Raw genomic sequence first — 17,819 nt, forward strand, 5'->3', positions numbered from 1 at the left:
ACTCTTATTCTTTTGCTATAGAAAGACTTACTTGAGGTACTTGGGAGGCACACAGGAGGAAGTTCCTAGCACCATGTTAAGAGAAGCTGTTTGGCATATAAGGGAAGATCTTATTTGTTCCTCTGTCCTGCAGAAGTCTGTGGCTTTTGTGGAATGTGGTTTACAGAGTGAATTCTCCTGAGAGCCAATAGCTCTAGAGAAGTTTCTTCTATAGGTCTGTTTGGTATTTCTTTATTTCTTTTTTATTTATTTATTACTTATTTTTTCTTTTGGTGCCAGTCCTGGGCTTGAACTCAAGGCCTGGGCCCTGGCCCTGAGCCTCTTTGTGCTAAAGGCTAGTACTCTACTGTTTGAGCCACAGTAACACTTCCAGCTTTTTCTGAGTAGTTTATTGGAGATAAGAGTTTCAAAGACCTCTGTCCTTTGAACTATAAGCCTCAGATTTCAGCCTCCTGAGTAGCTAGTTTATAGCTGTGAGCCACTGGCACTGGCTTATCTGCATTTCTTATTAGCAAAACCTAATTGTACAAAGGGTTTAAATGTGAAACTTATAATATGTATTTAATATATTTGATCAAAATTACCCCATCTATATTACTCTTTCTTAACCAGCCTCCCTTCTCCCCACTCATTTTTAACATTTTTGTGGGTTTCATTGAACTCTTTTCTTCCCTCCCTCTTTCCTTCCCTCCCTCTTTCCTTCCCTTCCTCTTTCCTTCCCTTCCCTTCCCTTTCCTTTTTCCTTTTTGGCAGTACTAGGGCTTGTAATCAAGGCCTTGTGATGACTAGATAAGTGTTTGAGCTACACTACTTGTTCCTTTAAGAGAAATAGTGTCTTATTTTATCTGTGGGCTAGCTACACTTTGTTGGGACATCATTGTGCCAGCTATTGTGCTTCTCTATATTTTGGAATGACAGAAACAAGACACAATACCTAGCCACTAGTTAAGATGGAGTCTTGAAATTTTATTTTTGGTTGGTCATGGGCTTGAACTCTGGGCCTGGGTGCTTTCCCTCAGCTCTTCATCTCAAGATGAGCACATTACCACTTGAGCCACAGCGCCACTTCCTAGAGTCTTGAAACTTTTATGTCTGGGCTGGCCTAGACTCCTGGATCTCTTCCTCCCAAGAAGCTAGAATTATGGGCATGTGTCACTGCATTCATCTCAATCTGTCTTTTCCTAACAACAATAACACAATAAAACCAAGATTTCCTTCATGAAGATTGATCCACATTGACTAGGCTTCAAGGGTGAATTTGCTAGATTGTGTTCTCTCTCCATGATTGTATAAACTTGAGTATTAGGATACAAATCTTACCTATGTAGATGCTTTATTATTAATTATACATCTTTTCAATTGTAAAACATAGCCAATGCTAAAAGATGTTATCATTTCCAGCAGCTTCAATGCCTTTCTGCATCTAGCTATTGTGTCTTTAGGTCAGTCTCTTTAGTAGCATAACAGATTTGGATGTTGCAAAGCTGAGACCTACTGCCATCTGAAGGAACTAACGTCCTTGTTTCTCTAGTTTTATATTCCCAAGTATCATGAATTTTTTTGGTCTAAAAATGTGCAGTGAATAAATATAAACTTAGAATTCTAGTGCATGATATCTCCAGAGCAACATAGCTAGAGCTGATTTGGTGAGGTTATTCACTTGAGAGTCTTAAATACAGCTGTAGGTCCAACCAAAGTAGATGCTTGTGTAGTATATTAATTTACTTCTTCAGACTCTTTATTATTGATATAAAAGCAGTGCTTTTATCTTAAAGGCTTTGTAAAAATTAGCAAACTGTATGACCCTCTTGGGATCCTTCAATTATACCAATCTTTTGAAATTACAGGTAAGTTTTAGTTATGTCTCATCAGCAAGTAAGCAGATGTCTCTTCCTTTTGTTTTGTGGGCCACAGAGATGTGCTGTGCTTGTAAAATGACATCCATATCCAGTATCTTGTTCATGAAAATCTTTACTTTAAGTGAACGTTGTAATCAGTATCTTCTTCACACAGTCTCTGCTGCTTCATCAACTAACAAGCCTATGAGGATTATTCTATTTTCTGCTATTTCCCTTTAGTGCTGACTTCTGATATTTTAAGTCCATATGTATTTTCTTTAGAAATATCCAAATAGAGTGTTTCAGTCCCAGCTAGATCCCAGGTTAGTGTGGATTTTCAAGAAAGCCTCTGGTAGTCAAGTGCCACTGGCTAGCACCTGTAATTCTAGGTATCTAGGGGCTGAGATTGGGAAGATCATGGTCTGAGACCAGTCCCAGCATATATGTGAGAACTTTTTGACTTGATATTCATATATCATTCAAGCTACATAAGAAGATGATATTGGGAAGATTGTGGTTTTAGGCTAGCGAGGGAGAAAAGGCTAATGAGACTCTATCTCAATGGAAGAAGCTGGGTGGTGTGACATTCATCTGTAATCCCTACCTTGATGGGAAGCCTAAAGTAGGTTGATGATAGATAGTCCAATGGACAAAAAGCAAGAGGCTATCTCAGAAATAACCAGTGCACTGAGCTACACACACACACACACACACACACACACACGCACACACACACACACACACACACACACACACACACACACACACACACACACACACCAGGTGTATAATGGTAGAATACCTGCCTAGCAAGCTCAAAGTCCTGAGTTCAAACCCCAGTATTTTTTTAAAAAGAAATAAGGAAGAGGGGAAGAGAGTGAAAAGAAGGGAGAAATGATAATAAGGAAGATAGAAGAAAGGAAGGAATAAACCCCATGGAGCAGGATGTTAAGAAAGAGGCTTTGCCATTTTCATCTATAAATAAATCCATTGCTTAATAAAATTATAGTAAGCTAGTATCTGAGTATTCATTGCAACATGAAATTAATTACTAATAAAGGGGTTATCAATAAAGTTGGAAGGATTCCGGAAAATTTCTGAACATGCTTAAATAATAATAACTAGTACTTCCTATATGTAAAGAATTATATTTAGGCCAGGCACTGGTGGCTCATGCCTGTAATCCTAGCTATTCAGGAGGCTAAGATCTGAGGGTCGAGGTTCAAAGCCAGCCGGGGCACAAAAGACCGTGAGACTCATCTCCAATAAACAACTCAGAAAACCGGAAGTGATGCTGTGGCTCAAATGTTGAGTTGAGCACTAGCCTTGAGTTGAAGAGCTGAGGGACAGTGCCCAGGCCCAGAGGTCAAGCCCCACGACGGACAAAAAAAAAAAAAAACAAAAAAAAGAATTATAGTTAATTTTTTGCACACTTACTCTAATTGACCCTTCATCTGTGTCTGGTGTAGAAGATGGTTTATCTCATTGGTAATTATGACCTTTAAAAAGTGAAGTAACCCTACTAGATCTCATACCAGTTTAGAATCTAGGGTAGGTTTTAGGTATGAACTAAGCAGTAAGTTATAGTAGTTTTCTCTATCATGCTTAAGCACTAAAGGATTTGTAATGTGGAGGAAAAACTATCCCAATTTCCAGATTTGGTCAAATCTACTTTATGTGATTATTAAGTATTCTTTTAAGTCTTCTGTTAGATGAAAAATGATGTAATTGCATGATTTTGATTAATTACAATCACATTTAAAAACAAATATATGCAATAAAATTTAGTATTATTCTAAATTTTTAAGAAGGTAAAAAATAAAATGAACTGTAGATGCAAGAGAAATTTGATTCCAAGTTCAAATGAATCCTTCCCCACTTTACTTACCCTTTTATTTTTACAGCAATTAGTGAGCTGGCAGTAAGCATATCATACAGTATACTTTTCATGTTGAATGCTTGAATTTTTAAACTGAATGAGCCAGTGCCTGAATTGTAACATAGAGCAACATTTTTAATAGAAGCTTCTTTTTATTTCTTTGATATTTTATATTAGAAGTGCTAGGGAGTTCTCAGCAACTTCCTATTTGAAAATAGACATGAATAAAGATAAAGCATTGATAAAAAAGCATGTAAATTATATCTTCATCAAAAAAGTTCTGCCTTCATGCTTTTCAAGAGTGAGACATTTTAATGTTTTAATTTGGGGATATTTATTACATGATCACCTGTTAGGGTGAAGTCACTATTTTCTTTTTTAGTCTTTCAAAGGTTTATTGGGGAATAATTAATAATAATATACATGTTCTAACATGATACATGATTGTAAGAGTTTCTGGTCATGTAATTACTAATGTGATCTAAGTGGATTGCTGTCTGCTGTCTAGTTGCCATCACAGCTTCCTCTAACATTCAACCAACGGTCTTGAATGCTGACCCTTATCTCCATCCAGAGACTACCTTCCCTTGAGAAATCTAGGGAGAAATAAATTTCTCATTTTCTCACTAGATCAGTGCAGACTCAAATCTGTGATGTTCCAATATCCTAACTCCATTATTTTTCCTTTTATCTCCTTCTCTTTCTTTTTCTTTGTTTATTATGGAGCACTACTTTGTTCCTTTTTAAAACTTTCTCCCCACACAATCTATATGACATGGAGTTTAGAAAAAAAAAACCTTATTCCTAAAGTGTTAGAGCAAAGACAGAATGTGAGATATCACTTTTTTAGAAATATCACTACTGCAAAAAACAGAGCTTATGCCTACCACTCTTTGTGAGACCTGGCTCACAGTTATTTTAAGCTACTTTCCAGACCCTAACCCAAATCCCTTAAAAATATTCTTTTCTTAATAAAATCTATTTAGCTAGACTACTTATGCCTAATGGGGTTTTGTGTGTTGTAACCACAGTGACCCATAAGTAAATTTCCCTGCACGTAGACACATGATTCTTTCCCTAAAATAATGTTCCTTGCTCAGCTACTTGGTACAAATAGCAGCTAGTGTTCACATAACTTTTCTTTACTTAGACTAAGTTAGCATGTAATTTAACAGAACCTAATAAACACAAAGTACCTATTGCAAGATGAAGGCAAGAAGGTAATTGAAAAGCTACTTCAGTAGATCAGGCATGAGCCCACAGGAGTGGAAATAGGGCTGGAAGAAAAACCAGAACTGACTCGGTTCTTGTGTTGGCTGATTGGATATGAGATTGATTCTAAAGGTCATTTCAGCATTGCATACAGCAGTCTGCTGGTACCATTTTCAGAAAATGAGTGAATTAAGAGGTTCAACTGGAAAAGCAAAACCAGCATATTCTGAAATCAAAGTGACTCCTGTCATTTGGGTGAAAATGTTTTCTAGGTTGCAGAGATATGAAAGGACAGCTCAGGAAAGAGATTATACAAATTTGTATATCTTCAGCCTGGGTGCCAGTTGAAGCCCTAAGGTCTTCATTGGAGAGAATGTGGAAGAAAAAACCATTGATGATGAAATTTAACACACACACACACACACACACACACACACACACACACACACACACACACACACAGAGTGATTATAGGCATATACAGAACAGAAAAAATGGAGGGCCTAGGTTCTGCCTCTCAGCTTTTTTTGTTCTCAAGGCTCTACCATAGAGTCACAGCTCTCATTTTATTGCCCTGAAAGCAATAAATAATTTTTCTTTGCTATTTATTAGTGAGTGTGAGAAAAAAACTCTCTAATGATACACCAATTGTCTTATAGGTGTCTTGTAAAGACTTTTTCCTGCCACGGGCCACTTGGATATTGCTAGAGAGTATTGGATAACATCATTCATGGGCCGTACAAAATTATCAGTACAAGCAGGCAGCCACGGGCAATCACCAAGAAGTACACAGAAGCATATATATATATATAAAACTGTTGAATCCTCTAATCAATGATTTCTCAGGCCTTATATTGCCCATAGTCCCCCTATTACCATAGGTAATAAGAAAATACAAAGTGTATTCTTTTTAAATTCCTGGTTAATATATCAGGATATTTCTTCTTGGTAGAGAGTTGTACTGGTTTTCTATTATGATACAGTAATCAGTCTTCTTCTTCTTCCTCTTTTTTTTTTTTTTTTTTTGGTCAGTTGTGGGTCTTGAACTGGGCCTGGGCACTGTCTCTCAGCTCTTCAGCTCAAAGCTAGTGCTTTACCACTTGAGCCACAGTACCACTTCCAGTTTTCTGGTGGTTTACTGAAGATAAGAGTCTCCGACTTTCTTGCCCAGGCTGGCTTTGAACTGCGATCCTCAGTTCCTCCTGGGTAGCTAAGATTATAGGCATGAGCCACCAGCGCCTGGCTTAATCAGTCTTCTTTTAACAGTATGTTGCTGAACAATACATACCCAGTCAATATTATCTCGCCTATGGAAAGTCATATGCAAGAGGCTAAAACAATCTCATCCAATGTGATTGTGAATACAATTTGAAGAACCAGTGGAGCACAGTGCTAACATGACAAGATCTGGAAACCAAAATAGGACTTGGATACAGATCTAGTACATGATGAGTTCATGAACACCTACAATCTAAACATGGAAAAGGGCTAGAGAGTAAAAACCAGACAAATGTTACTTCCTTTCACAAACACATTACATGACCAAACATTGGTGGTAGAGGCATAGAAGCACATATTTTTACCTTAGAGAATATTTGCTCTGATCCATTTAATGTGGAATTTATATGGTCATCAGAGAAATTCTAGGAAGTACCTTGCTTCTTATTTGGAGATTTCCTCTTAGAACTCTACAAAATAGTGATGTTCCTTATTTTTCTTGTGCAGGTTGTTTTTCAAGGTCAAATGATCTCAACTTATGAACAGGATGAAGTCATAGCTATTGATGATATATCTTTTGGTTCAGGCTGCTTGCCTGCAGATGGTAAGGCTTTTTTTCTTCCTATTTTTATCCTTTGGTGTAAAATAAGTTTGGAGCAATTTACACATTGTATTGACTTGCATCTGTTCTCTGTTGTCACTGATATTTTCATGAGGGATATTCTCCATTGTTTGGATACACTACACATCAGTGACTAGAATTAGACTGTAAGAGGCTATATTTTTTTATGGACTACAATACTACAGAGGACTGAATGGGTCCATTTGCATTTGGATTTGAATATTTTAGACATATTTTTGCCACCTAGCTAAATCTTGATAAGAGAGATCTGTGCATTCCAGGAGTCTGGTAGTCTTGAAATTAACTTCCTGTGGAATTGGTTCGATTATAGCACTATGAAGATACAAAATAATTGGAGATTTTATAATCTATATTTACACTGAAACAAAAGCATCAATACATTAAATTTATCAAATTTAAAAATGTATTTAATCAGGCCCCTGTTAACTAATAATGTCCACTTCCCCATTTGTATTTTTCCCAATAGAAAATTAAATATTAAAAGCATAATTTAAGCCAGGTGCCAATGGCTCATCCCTGTAATTCTAGCTACTAGGAGGCTGAGATCTGAGGATCAAGGTTCAAAGTAAGCAAGGGCAGGAAAGTCCATGAGGCCCTTATCTCCAATCAAACATCTGGAAGTGGAGCTGTGGTTCACAGTGGCAGATCACTAGTCTTGAGGAAAAAAGATCAGGGAGAGCACCCAGGCCCTGAGTTCAAGCTCCAGGACCAGTACTAAAATAAAGTAAATAAACAAAAGTATAATTTACTCAGGATAAAATAATTTAAATATAACAAGCAAGAAACAGGCATATGTGAAATATGTGTATGTATATGTGCCTGTATATGTGTATATGTAGCAGGTACTTATTCTTTAAAATATTATTGAATTGTGGTTTAATATCACAGAATACAGATAGCTGAGTTAGCCCATTTTCTGTTACTATTACCAAATACTTAAGACAAGTTTTTTTTTTAATTTATAGTTTATTTTATTTTATTTTTTTGTCAGTCGGGGGAGCTGAACTCTGGGCTTCGGTGCTGTCCCTCAGCTCTTCAGCTCAAGGCTAGTGCTCTACCACCTGAGCCAGTGCCACTTCCAGTTTTCTGGTGGTTTATTGAAGATAAGCATCTCACGGATTTTCTTGCCCAGGCTGGCTTTGAACTGTGATCCTGCTGAGGAATTGAACCCAGGGCCTCATGTATGTGAGGCAAGCACTCTACCACCGAGCCAAGTTCCCAGCCCCGGGTTTTTATTTTTATAATGAAAAGAAGCATCTTTAGTTCACAGTTCTGGAGGTCCAAGCATATTCCACTATCATCTGCTTGGCTTTAGTTAGCAGCTTGTGGCACATAATGGATAGCATCACGGCAGGAAAGCATACACAAGGAAGAGAGCTTATGGTGAAACGGAAAGCCAAAGAAACTATGTAGGAGACAGGCTTGCTCCTTTATAACAACCCAGTTATAATAGCTAACCAGGATCTCACAGAACTGCATAGATCCTTTCAAAAGCAGTGCCCACAATGATCCCAATGACATCTCAAGATGCCCTTCCCCTTGCAAAGGTCCCACAGCGTCTTAGTATCTCCACTCTGGGGACCAAACTTCCAAGCCACATCCAAACCATAGAAGCTTTTCTTTTTCTTTTTTCTTTTCTTTTTTTTTTGTGGAAAGAAGTTTTGGTTGCAGTTTGGCTCAGAGACATATGTTGGTTTTCCTAAAATATAACAAGAATTTTGTATTGTGTTTGTGTTTTTTGTGTGTTTATTTATTGATGTAGTAGTACTAGGGATTAAAGGGCCCAGGACTTCAATACCAAATTTCAAACTCTACTATAAAGCCATAGTAATCAAAACAGCTTGGTATTGGCATAAGAACAGACCTCAGGACCAATTGAATAGAATTGAAAACCCAGAAATGAACCTACAGACCTATAGCCATCTAATCTTCGATAGGGGAGCTAAAACAATAGAATGGAAGAAAGACAGCCTCTTCAGTAAATGGTGCTGGCAAAATTGGTTAACTACATGTAGAAAACTAAAGCTAGATCCTTATATATCACCCTGTACCAGAATCAACTCCAAATGGATCAAAGACCTTGAAGTCAAAGCAGACACTCTAAAAACATTACAGGATGGAATAGGAGAAACCCTAGGTCTCCTTGGCTCAGGCAGAAATGTTTTGAATAGAGACCCGGAAACACAACAAATCAAAGAAAGGTTGGACAAATGGGATTGCATAAGGTTGCAGAGCTTCTGCAGGGCAAATGACATAGCTAGCAAGATCAATAGAAAGCCCACGGATTGGGAGAAGATCTTTACTAGCCATACAACGGACAAGGGTCTCATATCTAAAATATACTTGGAACTCAAAAAATTAAACCCCCCAACAACAAATCCTCAAAGAAACAACTGCCCAATAAATAAGTGGGCAAAAGACTTAAAGAGAAACTTCTCTGAAGAAGAAAGAAGGATGGCCAATAGACACATGAAGAAATGTTCAACATCCCTAGCCATAAAAGAAATGCAAATCAAAACAACATTGAGATATCACCTCACCCCAGTTAGAACGGCAAAAATCAAGAACTCTAACAACAACAGATGCTGGAGGGGATGTGGACAGAAAGGAACCTTACTTCATTGTTGGTGGGAATGTAAACTTGTTCAACCACTTTGGAAAGCAGTATGGAGGTTCCTCAAAAGACTTCACATAGAACTCCCCTATGACCCAGCAATCCCACTTTGGGGCATTTACCCAAATGTTTACAAACAAGACCACACTAAAGCTACCAGCACAACTATGTTTATTGCAGCATTATTTACCATAGCTAAGATATGGAACCAACCCAGATGCCCCTCAGTAGATGAATGGATCAAGAAAATGTGGTATATATACACAATGGAATTCTATGCCTCCATCAGAAAGAATGACATTGCCCCATTTGTTAGGAAATGGAAAAACTTGGAAAAAATTATATTAAGTGAAGTAAGCCAGGCCCAAAGAAGCATAGGTCCCATGGTTTCCCTTATTTGCAATATCTAGTATATGTAGGAGTCAAGCGGAAAAGGTCAGATAATGTGATGTCAGGAAAATGAACCCTTAGATATGTATTTTAATGTTTTTTTCTTTCATGCATGTGTTTCTAACGCATTTATAAGATTATCTCTTTGTTGCTTTGTATGTCCCTCCCCCACAGTATAACCCCTGCTTTCACTATATTTGATGTCAGTGTAACTTGTGGAGGAGATGGGGAAAAACCAGTTGTTTAAGGATACAGGTGGACCTGTTGCAACAATGAAAAGGGCCCAGGACTTGTTAGGCAAGTGTGCTATATCTTCAGCCATGCCCACATCCCTGCGTTTAGGTTTTAGACAGAACTTGTGTTGGTATTATAGACCTTATAGATATGTGTATCTTGTTACTGAAATGAAGGAAGGATTTTATAGGAGCTACTTATAGTCATTATGTAAAAAATATAAAGATTTGTTCCCATCTTTGTCTTATCAGTGTTTAGTATATATTGGGTAAGGAATCCGTATATAATACATTGAAATATAGACAAATCAAAATTGACAGCTTGGCAGGAACAGATTATACACCCCCTCCCAATTTTACAAGTAAAGAATTAAGGAATCAACCCCAATACCTTTTCATTAAAAAATAGCATTTATTAGATTTATCAAGAAGTGTACAACATGTCAGTTCAGAATATTTGATTGACTACAGGTAAAGCACATTCAACTTCTGACTGCCCTCCTGTTTAAATCTCCATTTATTCTCCCTCTTCTGTTACTTGAGTGGTATTCCTGGATCCAGAGCTCAGACAGCCTAGACTTCACTTTAATGATACATTTAATTCCTGATTATTTCAGCAGTATCTTTCTGTTCTAGGAATCTTATAGCTTCTGCAGAAATTAGGGTCTGCCAAATGAAATGCTTCCTAACTAGCCCTATTCATTGGCCAGTTTAGATAATCACCCTCAAAAGCAGAATAGGCAATGAAATCAGCTGTTGGCTTGGTTCACTTCACTGTTGGGCTGCTGCCATTGAATTTGTGTTTACATTACAAATTTATACAGGAACATTCTTGGGTGGTGCTTGGACCTTGTGATTGTCCATAGTTAAACTCTATTATCATTTCAGAAATATAATGTCGCTCCATCATTGATTCTGGAAACCAAAGCCATTTCCTTAAGTACCCATGATGTACATATTGGGACAAAGCCAAGGCAAATGGTCCATAATAAATATTCAGAAGATAAGTGCCAGATTTTGCAGTAAACAACATCAAAGACCTCCATAAATTCATTACAGAAGTCAAAAAATGAATTTTAGCTGGAGTAAAAATATCAGAAATTTGACCTTTTAAGGAAACTTGTGGTAAGATAGAAAAATAATAAAGTCTAAAATTTCTAAGACAATAGTTCTGGATATTCTTATGGTTATAATGTAATAGAGAGGATGTAGAAATGGAGTTTGCTAAAGATGAAGCTTCAATAAATTTTAAGTTTAGTTTTCTTTTTTTGGGGGGGGGTCCGGTCGTGTGGACTGAACTCTGGGCCTAGGCGCTGTCCCTCAGCTCTTCAGCTCAAGGCTAGCGCTCTACCACTTGAGCCACAGCGCCACTTCCAGCTTTTTTCTTTTTGCTTATGTGGTGCTGAGGAATCGAACCCAGGCAAGCACTCTACCACTGAGCCACCTTTCCAGTCCATCAAGTTTAGTTTTCTGACTAAGCTTTTTACATGGATGTTAACTTCATACAACATGACAAAATTTAGGACTAGCAAAGAAGATGCTAAAATCCCAGACTGAAATCTTTAGGAAATGTGTACATTAGACCTTCATGGATAACAACATGGATGTCATGAACATATTTGTATAGAAACAATTTTTTTTAAATGAGAATGATAGTTATTCTTATGTTAAGCTTCCTATTTTATGGATTATTTTAAAAAAGATGTCATCATCTTTTTGGAAAGCTATTAATTAAGTATTCTTTAACAGGAAATAAAGATCGAGATAAGGGGCATTCTTTGAAGGCAAGGGCACAGTTTTTTTGCCAATAAGTAAAAACTGAGGGTCATATTGGAAGGCAAATACAGCAGTATGAAGATTAATATTGAAAGAAAAGCATAAAGCATCATGGGATAGAATTGGCACTTGAATTTTATAAATGGAAGGGATGTGAGAGGTGGTAAAATTAAGTAGCATTAAATTTCCAAGGAAACTGTGTAGTCAAGTTCAGGCACTATAATAACAGACTGGACCTAGTTAATCACTGGGAGCATAAGAGGCATGATTGATTCTGGGCTTCTCTCCAGGCATGCTGGAATCACAGAATATGGAGCTATATAATAAATAAAGTTCTCAGGATATATTGTAAAGTGAACAAGACCAGGCTTAAGAACAGGATAGCTTTTAGGAACCCTGAGCCCTTATTGATTATTTTACTTGGCAATGGCTTGCTTTGGAGCAGCTAGTTAGAATCAGTGGTTTCAGTCTCATGCATTCCTGGTGGCAGAGATAGAGGCTGAGGGTGGAGCATCAGAGACTTGGATGCAAAGGCAAACCAATGTCTTCTGGATATTTGCACCATAAAATCCCATTGTAAAGGTGGATAGGCTAAAAAGGCATTTAGATAAAAGAAATCAAATACATTTTCTTAAATGACTTAAGAAAAGGGAGGAAATAGTTATACATATGTTTTTCCTCTTTAACAGAATCAAAGATAAAGTGACATATTTGGAATTTACTTTATGCTCATCACTTTGTGGCCATGACTATTGAGCTCTGTATGTCTCAAATTTAGACAGACAGAGTAAGGGGAAATATTTTGGCTATGTAATTGGCTAGGCAGTTACCACATGGGTAACTTCATTTACATGAGAGGACAATAAAGCCACATTTTTAGCATTTTGTATTTGTAATAAAGACAGGCAAGGGAAGTTGGGTTTATGAGTAGAATAAGCAAAATTATTTTCTATAGAAGCTCAAAATTTACATATTTAGAATTGTTTTTTTTAATTAAAAAAATTTGGGGGGGGGTCTGGTCATGGGGCCTGAACTCTGGGGATGGGCACTGTCCCTCAACTCTTCAGCTCAAGGCTAGCACTCTACCACTTGAGCCACAGTGCCACTTCCAGCTTTTTTCTTTTTGCTATGTGCTGAGGTGCTGAGGAATCGAACTGAGGGCCTCAGGCATGCAAGGCAAGCGCTCTACCACTGAGCCACCTTCCCAGCCCTAGAATTAAGTTTTAATGTTCTTTTGAAATCTGTTTCTTCTCTGCCATTCCCTATTTGAGTCCTTGGTATAGTCATCATGAAGAGAACTTCTCTAAAAGGTTTTCAGATGGGAATAAAACCCCAACAAAATAAGAAAACAGTGCCAGAGGAAAACAACCCTATAATTCTACAATAGTGATTGTTTATCATAGCTTTCATGATTTATGAATTCTTTTAAAATTGAGCAATAAAATTAATATCTTTTTATAGTATTAAAGAAACCTGTTAGATTATATCCATACCTTCACATAGTATAAGTTTAGCCTTAGCTTCTCCCAAGATGTAAAAATTCATTGGAAATTTATTAGAAGGCTTATTGCTTTAGACTTTACCAAAGTAGCAAGTATAAAAAAGAAATCCAGATTTGTGAATTGTGATTAAGGAAGAACATATTTAATCAATGATTTTTGAATGACATTTATTCTTGAATAAATTTCTGGTTATAATTTTTTAGTAAAAAATGCATGTCATGATTTATAATCAGAATATTATAAAAGTATATGATTTTTTTTTAAATAGGCTTTCCAGGTTTTTTTCCTTAGTGCCATTTGTGCAATGTCACAAATACACAAATTACTCCTTAATTAGATTCTTCATGACATGTACAATACCCACTTAAAGAACTAAAATCCTAGGTTTTTTTTTTAGTCTTGGCTTTTAGTTACCTTTAAGCTCCAATAACTGTTAATTGAAATCCATTACTAATTGACAAAAGAAATTGTCTAAAATATCTAGAGCCAAGTTGGATGTTATTTATAACTTTGTCTGCAATATCCTTGAGACTTGGACTTCATTCTCTAACATGTGAGAGTTCCTGGCCAATTTCACTCCACCTGCTTGTGCAAGATAAGCTTTGAAGGATGACAGTCCATAGACACGTGACTTCATTAGTATAGGACCTTGAAATGGTTGGCAAAGCTTCCTCTTGCTGATCATGTGTCATTGAAGAAGGATTTAAAATCCTCCAGATATCTCTCTGTAACCAGATGTTGGTGCAGTAGAAGAACAAGAATGAGAGAGAAGGAAAGAGCAGGAGGGAGAGGAGAGAGAGATATGAAAGAAGGGCTGACAGAAAGAGAAACAGAGAGATAGAGAGTGATAAAGACAGAAGTGAGAAAGACAGAAGAATGAATAAGAATGCAAATAAAAATTGAAGTAAATAAATTGTTTCAGAGGTATTATAATTGACAAATATACAAATCACACCTAAAAACCCACATTCCACTACTTTTATTATTATAATTTCCAATTAAGAGATCAATGACAATGAAGTGGTCGATATTACAAAGGACAGTTGGCATAAGATACATTTAAATTTTTTTTGCAGTTTGTACTTGTTTATTGGGTTAGTTTTGTTTGCAGTATTTTTTATAGTCTTGTATAAATAGCGACAAATGAGCCATAATATACAGCATTTAATTGAACTATGACCAGTATTTAATTATGCAGCTCTGGGGGCAGAATATTTGTAGCTCATATGAATCCACAGAAATTACAGTTTTAATTGTTTCAGGGTAATTGTTATTGTGCAATCTTAGCTTCATTTATTGCCAACATTTCCTTAATTGCAAAGACACTTTCATTGTCAGTGTGTCTAAATCGAAGAGGATTTGCATATTCATCATTTGTAAACTCTCATTATGAGAAGGTCAACTATGTATATATTCATAAACCATTGTCATAACCAATTGGTTCAGCTTTATCACAAATAAAAATGTACATGATTTATATAGAACCTATACTATTTTTTACCTTTTGTTGATTTTTTCTTATGTCATTTATTTACTAATTTTGTTGAACTAATATATGCTGCCACAGATTTTTTCTAAGCATTGGATATCATATAGTAGCAGAAAAACAAGTAGTAATCATTGCTTTCGTACGGCCTACATTTTATTCAAGGGAAGACAGACATTAAGCAAGTAAATATGTATATTTTATGACATGGCGATAATGACTTTGGAGAACAAGAAAATAAGAACTTGGACAGAAATGCCAATGTGTGTGGGGGGTGAGATATGGATGTTTATCTGATATTTAATTTTCCTTCTTCAATATATCTCCTTAACATGACATACCAGTGTTGCTGGATATACTTACTCACTCCTTCTTTCTTGAAATATTTTCTTTTTCCCATTCCATCAGTTTTCTCTTAGACTTCCTCTTATATAATATCTAATTTTTTCTCAGTCTTTTTTGCAGTTTCCCTTATGGCCTTGAACACTATTACCTCAGAGCTCAGTTTGTGGATTACATCCCTTCTTTACTCACTCACCTTATTATTATCACCCAGTCTGTGTCTTTACATCTTTTCTTTAATGCTAATGATGCCACGCTTGCATATCAGAACTTTTGTTGCACTTCAACTCCATTATCCTTCTATCAATTTGATCACTTCACTTGGATAATCAGTAAGCACCTTGATAAAACTAGTTCCATATATAAACTTCTGAAGAGGGAAAATTAAATATCAGATACAGTTATATAAAGAAGATTTGAAATTGGAGTCTGTGAGAATCAACAGCACTTTGAGGAGTTATCATAGTCATTGATGAGAAGTAGGTTTTCTTAAGATGGATGCAATTTTGACCGGGCACCAAAGGGAATAATCTCACAAGAAACAGATGACAAAGGAGAAAATTGCTAGAATGATTCTTTAAATAAGCAAAAGGAGATGCTGTTTCTGTGAAAATGAAAGAAATGAGTAGAGAAGAGAGGATAGAGACAGCTACCGGTTATAGGAGGAACAAAACATTAACAATACACAAGGAGGAGAGTTGGATTCTAAAGGTTGCTTCTGATTTGTCCAGTGAAATGTGAAGCAAAATGATAGGCAGAGAATGGTGATTGTGTAGGAAGAGCTGGAAACTTAAGAAGGGGAAAACAAGATTTGAGTCATTGTCTAAGAATGGAGAAAAAGTAGACAGATTGCCAGAATCTCAAGTCATGAGTTGTGAAGAGTCTTTCCTCATGACCCCTCAAATATACAGATATACACTGGAGTAGGTAGACACTTATACTTCCCAGAGTTTTTGCCAAGAGGATGTTAGTAAGAGAAAGTCCAGAGGATGACTTCCTCTATAAAATTTGTAGGAGAGGAATTAAGATGGTAGTGGATAGAACAAAAATTGAAGAAATTGTAGGTCTAAAGGCTTGTAGGGCCTGGTACAATCAAAATAAAGTCACAGGCTTCAGGACCAGGATCCATTCTGAGAAAGACATCTTTTAGGTGATTTCCTCTTTGGGCAAACATCATGGGGGTATTCTAACACAAGTTATGATGGCCCTAGCATCACTAGATCATGGGACTACCTTTGACTATGCAATATGTCGCTGACTGAAATGTCAATGACCTTTCAAGACTGTGCGGTTAGAGGTAAGATATAGGCAGAGCTGGAATACAGAGTGATGGCTGGGGAGTGGGCCACTTGAAATTACAATAAGAAAATATCCCTATTACTAGTGATGATTCTTGATTAGAGAGATGGAGGCAAGACTTTTCATCAAGATCATCAATAAAAAGAATCATGAAACTGAGAAGATGCAAAGAATATTGAAATGACAAAAAATTATAGTAAGTGAAGAGCCAAAAATCTCCAGATATTGAATGCACCAAAATCTGTAGATGACTACTACTGTAAGTTGGTCCAGCAGGAGGTGCAATTTAATGTCGAGATAGTCAAAGCTCAGTATTTAAAACTATGAGAACAACAGACTTCTGTAGGCTATACTAGTAGTGTGAAGGATATCAAGTCTTTCTCAAGTACAAGCCACCCCCTTCCCCCACCCCCCAAAACCAGGACAAGAGAGCTCAGAGGAAATAGTTCTGGGAAAGATCCAGTTTCATTAAAGACAGCATATGATTTGCTTAACCTATGTGTAATTATAATCTCATGTTCTCCATTTAAACATTAGGGCAAATTCTTTCTCTGGAAACATGCACAGTTTTGTTGGGGGACTTGCCAGCCAGCACAGTGATGTGATTAAAATACAGACATGGACATTGTGGTTTAATTCTGTGTGTGTGCGTGTGTGCACATATATTTTAGTTTAGCCACCTAAAGGGAAAAAATTGCTTTTTTATTTTTTTTAATTGTAAAAATGCTGTACAGAGGGGTTACAATTACATGGGCAAGGTAATGAGTACATTTCTCTTTCTTTCTTTCTTTCTTTTTCTTTCTTTCTTTCTTTCTTTCTTTCTTTCTTTCTTTCTTTCTTTCTTTCTTTCTTTCTTTCTTTCTTTCTGTCTTTCTGTCTTTCTGTCTTTCTGTCTTTCTGTCTTTCTTTCTTTCTTTCTTTCTGTCTTTCTGTCTTTCTGTCTTTCTGTCTTTCTGTCTTTCTGTCTTTCTGTCTTTCTTTCTCTTTCTTTTTGGTCAGTCGTGGGGCTTGAACTCTGGGCCTGGGCGCAGTCTTTGTGCTCTTCAGCTCAAGGCAAGCGCTCTACCGCTTGAGCCACAGTGCCACTTCCATGAGTACATTTCTTATCAAGCATTGTTGCCTCCTCTTTTGTTTCCTATTCCTTTCCCGTCCCCGTCCCCACCCCCCCCCCACCAAAGTTGTAAAGTTCGTTTTTCGACATAACGACTTCTACATCTCATTGTTGCAATGCGTCTACCTGTATCCCTATTTAAACGATTTGTTTTTGCTCTTCCCCTCCACACATTATACCAACATTAAATACAGTGTAAGCAGGGGTTATACCGTGGGGGAGGGACATACAAAGCAACAAAGAAATCATCTTATAAATATGTTAGAAACAATTGCA

The 17,819-nt window shown here is 36.8% G+C and overlaps 1 protein-coding gene across 1 annotated transcript in view; it reads left to right on the forward strand.

The window, feature by feature from the left end:
- Positions 1–17,819, forward strand: part of Malrd1 (MAM and LDL receptor class A domain containing 1) — a 470,497-nt gene that overhangs the window by 39,143 nt on the left and 413,535 nt on the right. Inside the window, exon 5 of the mRNA XM_069991735.1 lies at positions 6,655–6,751. Coding sequence (XP_069847836.1) covers positions 6,655–6,751 — 97 coding nt within the window. The remainder of the gene's footprint in view (positions 1–6,654; positions 6,752–17,819) is intronic.

The sequence above is a fragment of the Dipodomys merriami genome, unplaced genomic scaffold (assembly GCF_024711535.1).
Source record: "Dipodomys merriami isolate MVZ:Mamm:240054 unplaced genomic scaffold, mDipMer1.0.p SCAF_4, whole genome shotgun sequence".
Lineage (NCBI taxonomy): Eukaryota > Metazoa > Chordata > Mammalia > Rodentia > Heteromyidae > Dipodomys > Dipodomys merriami.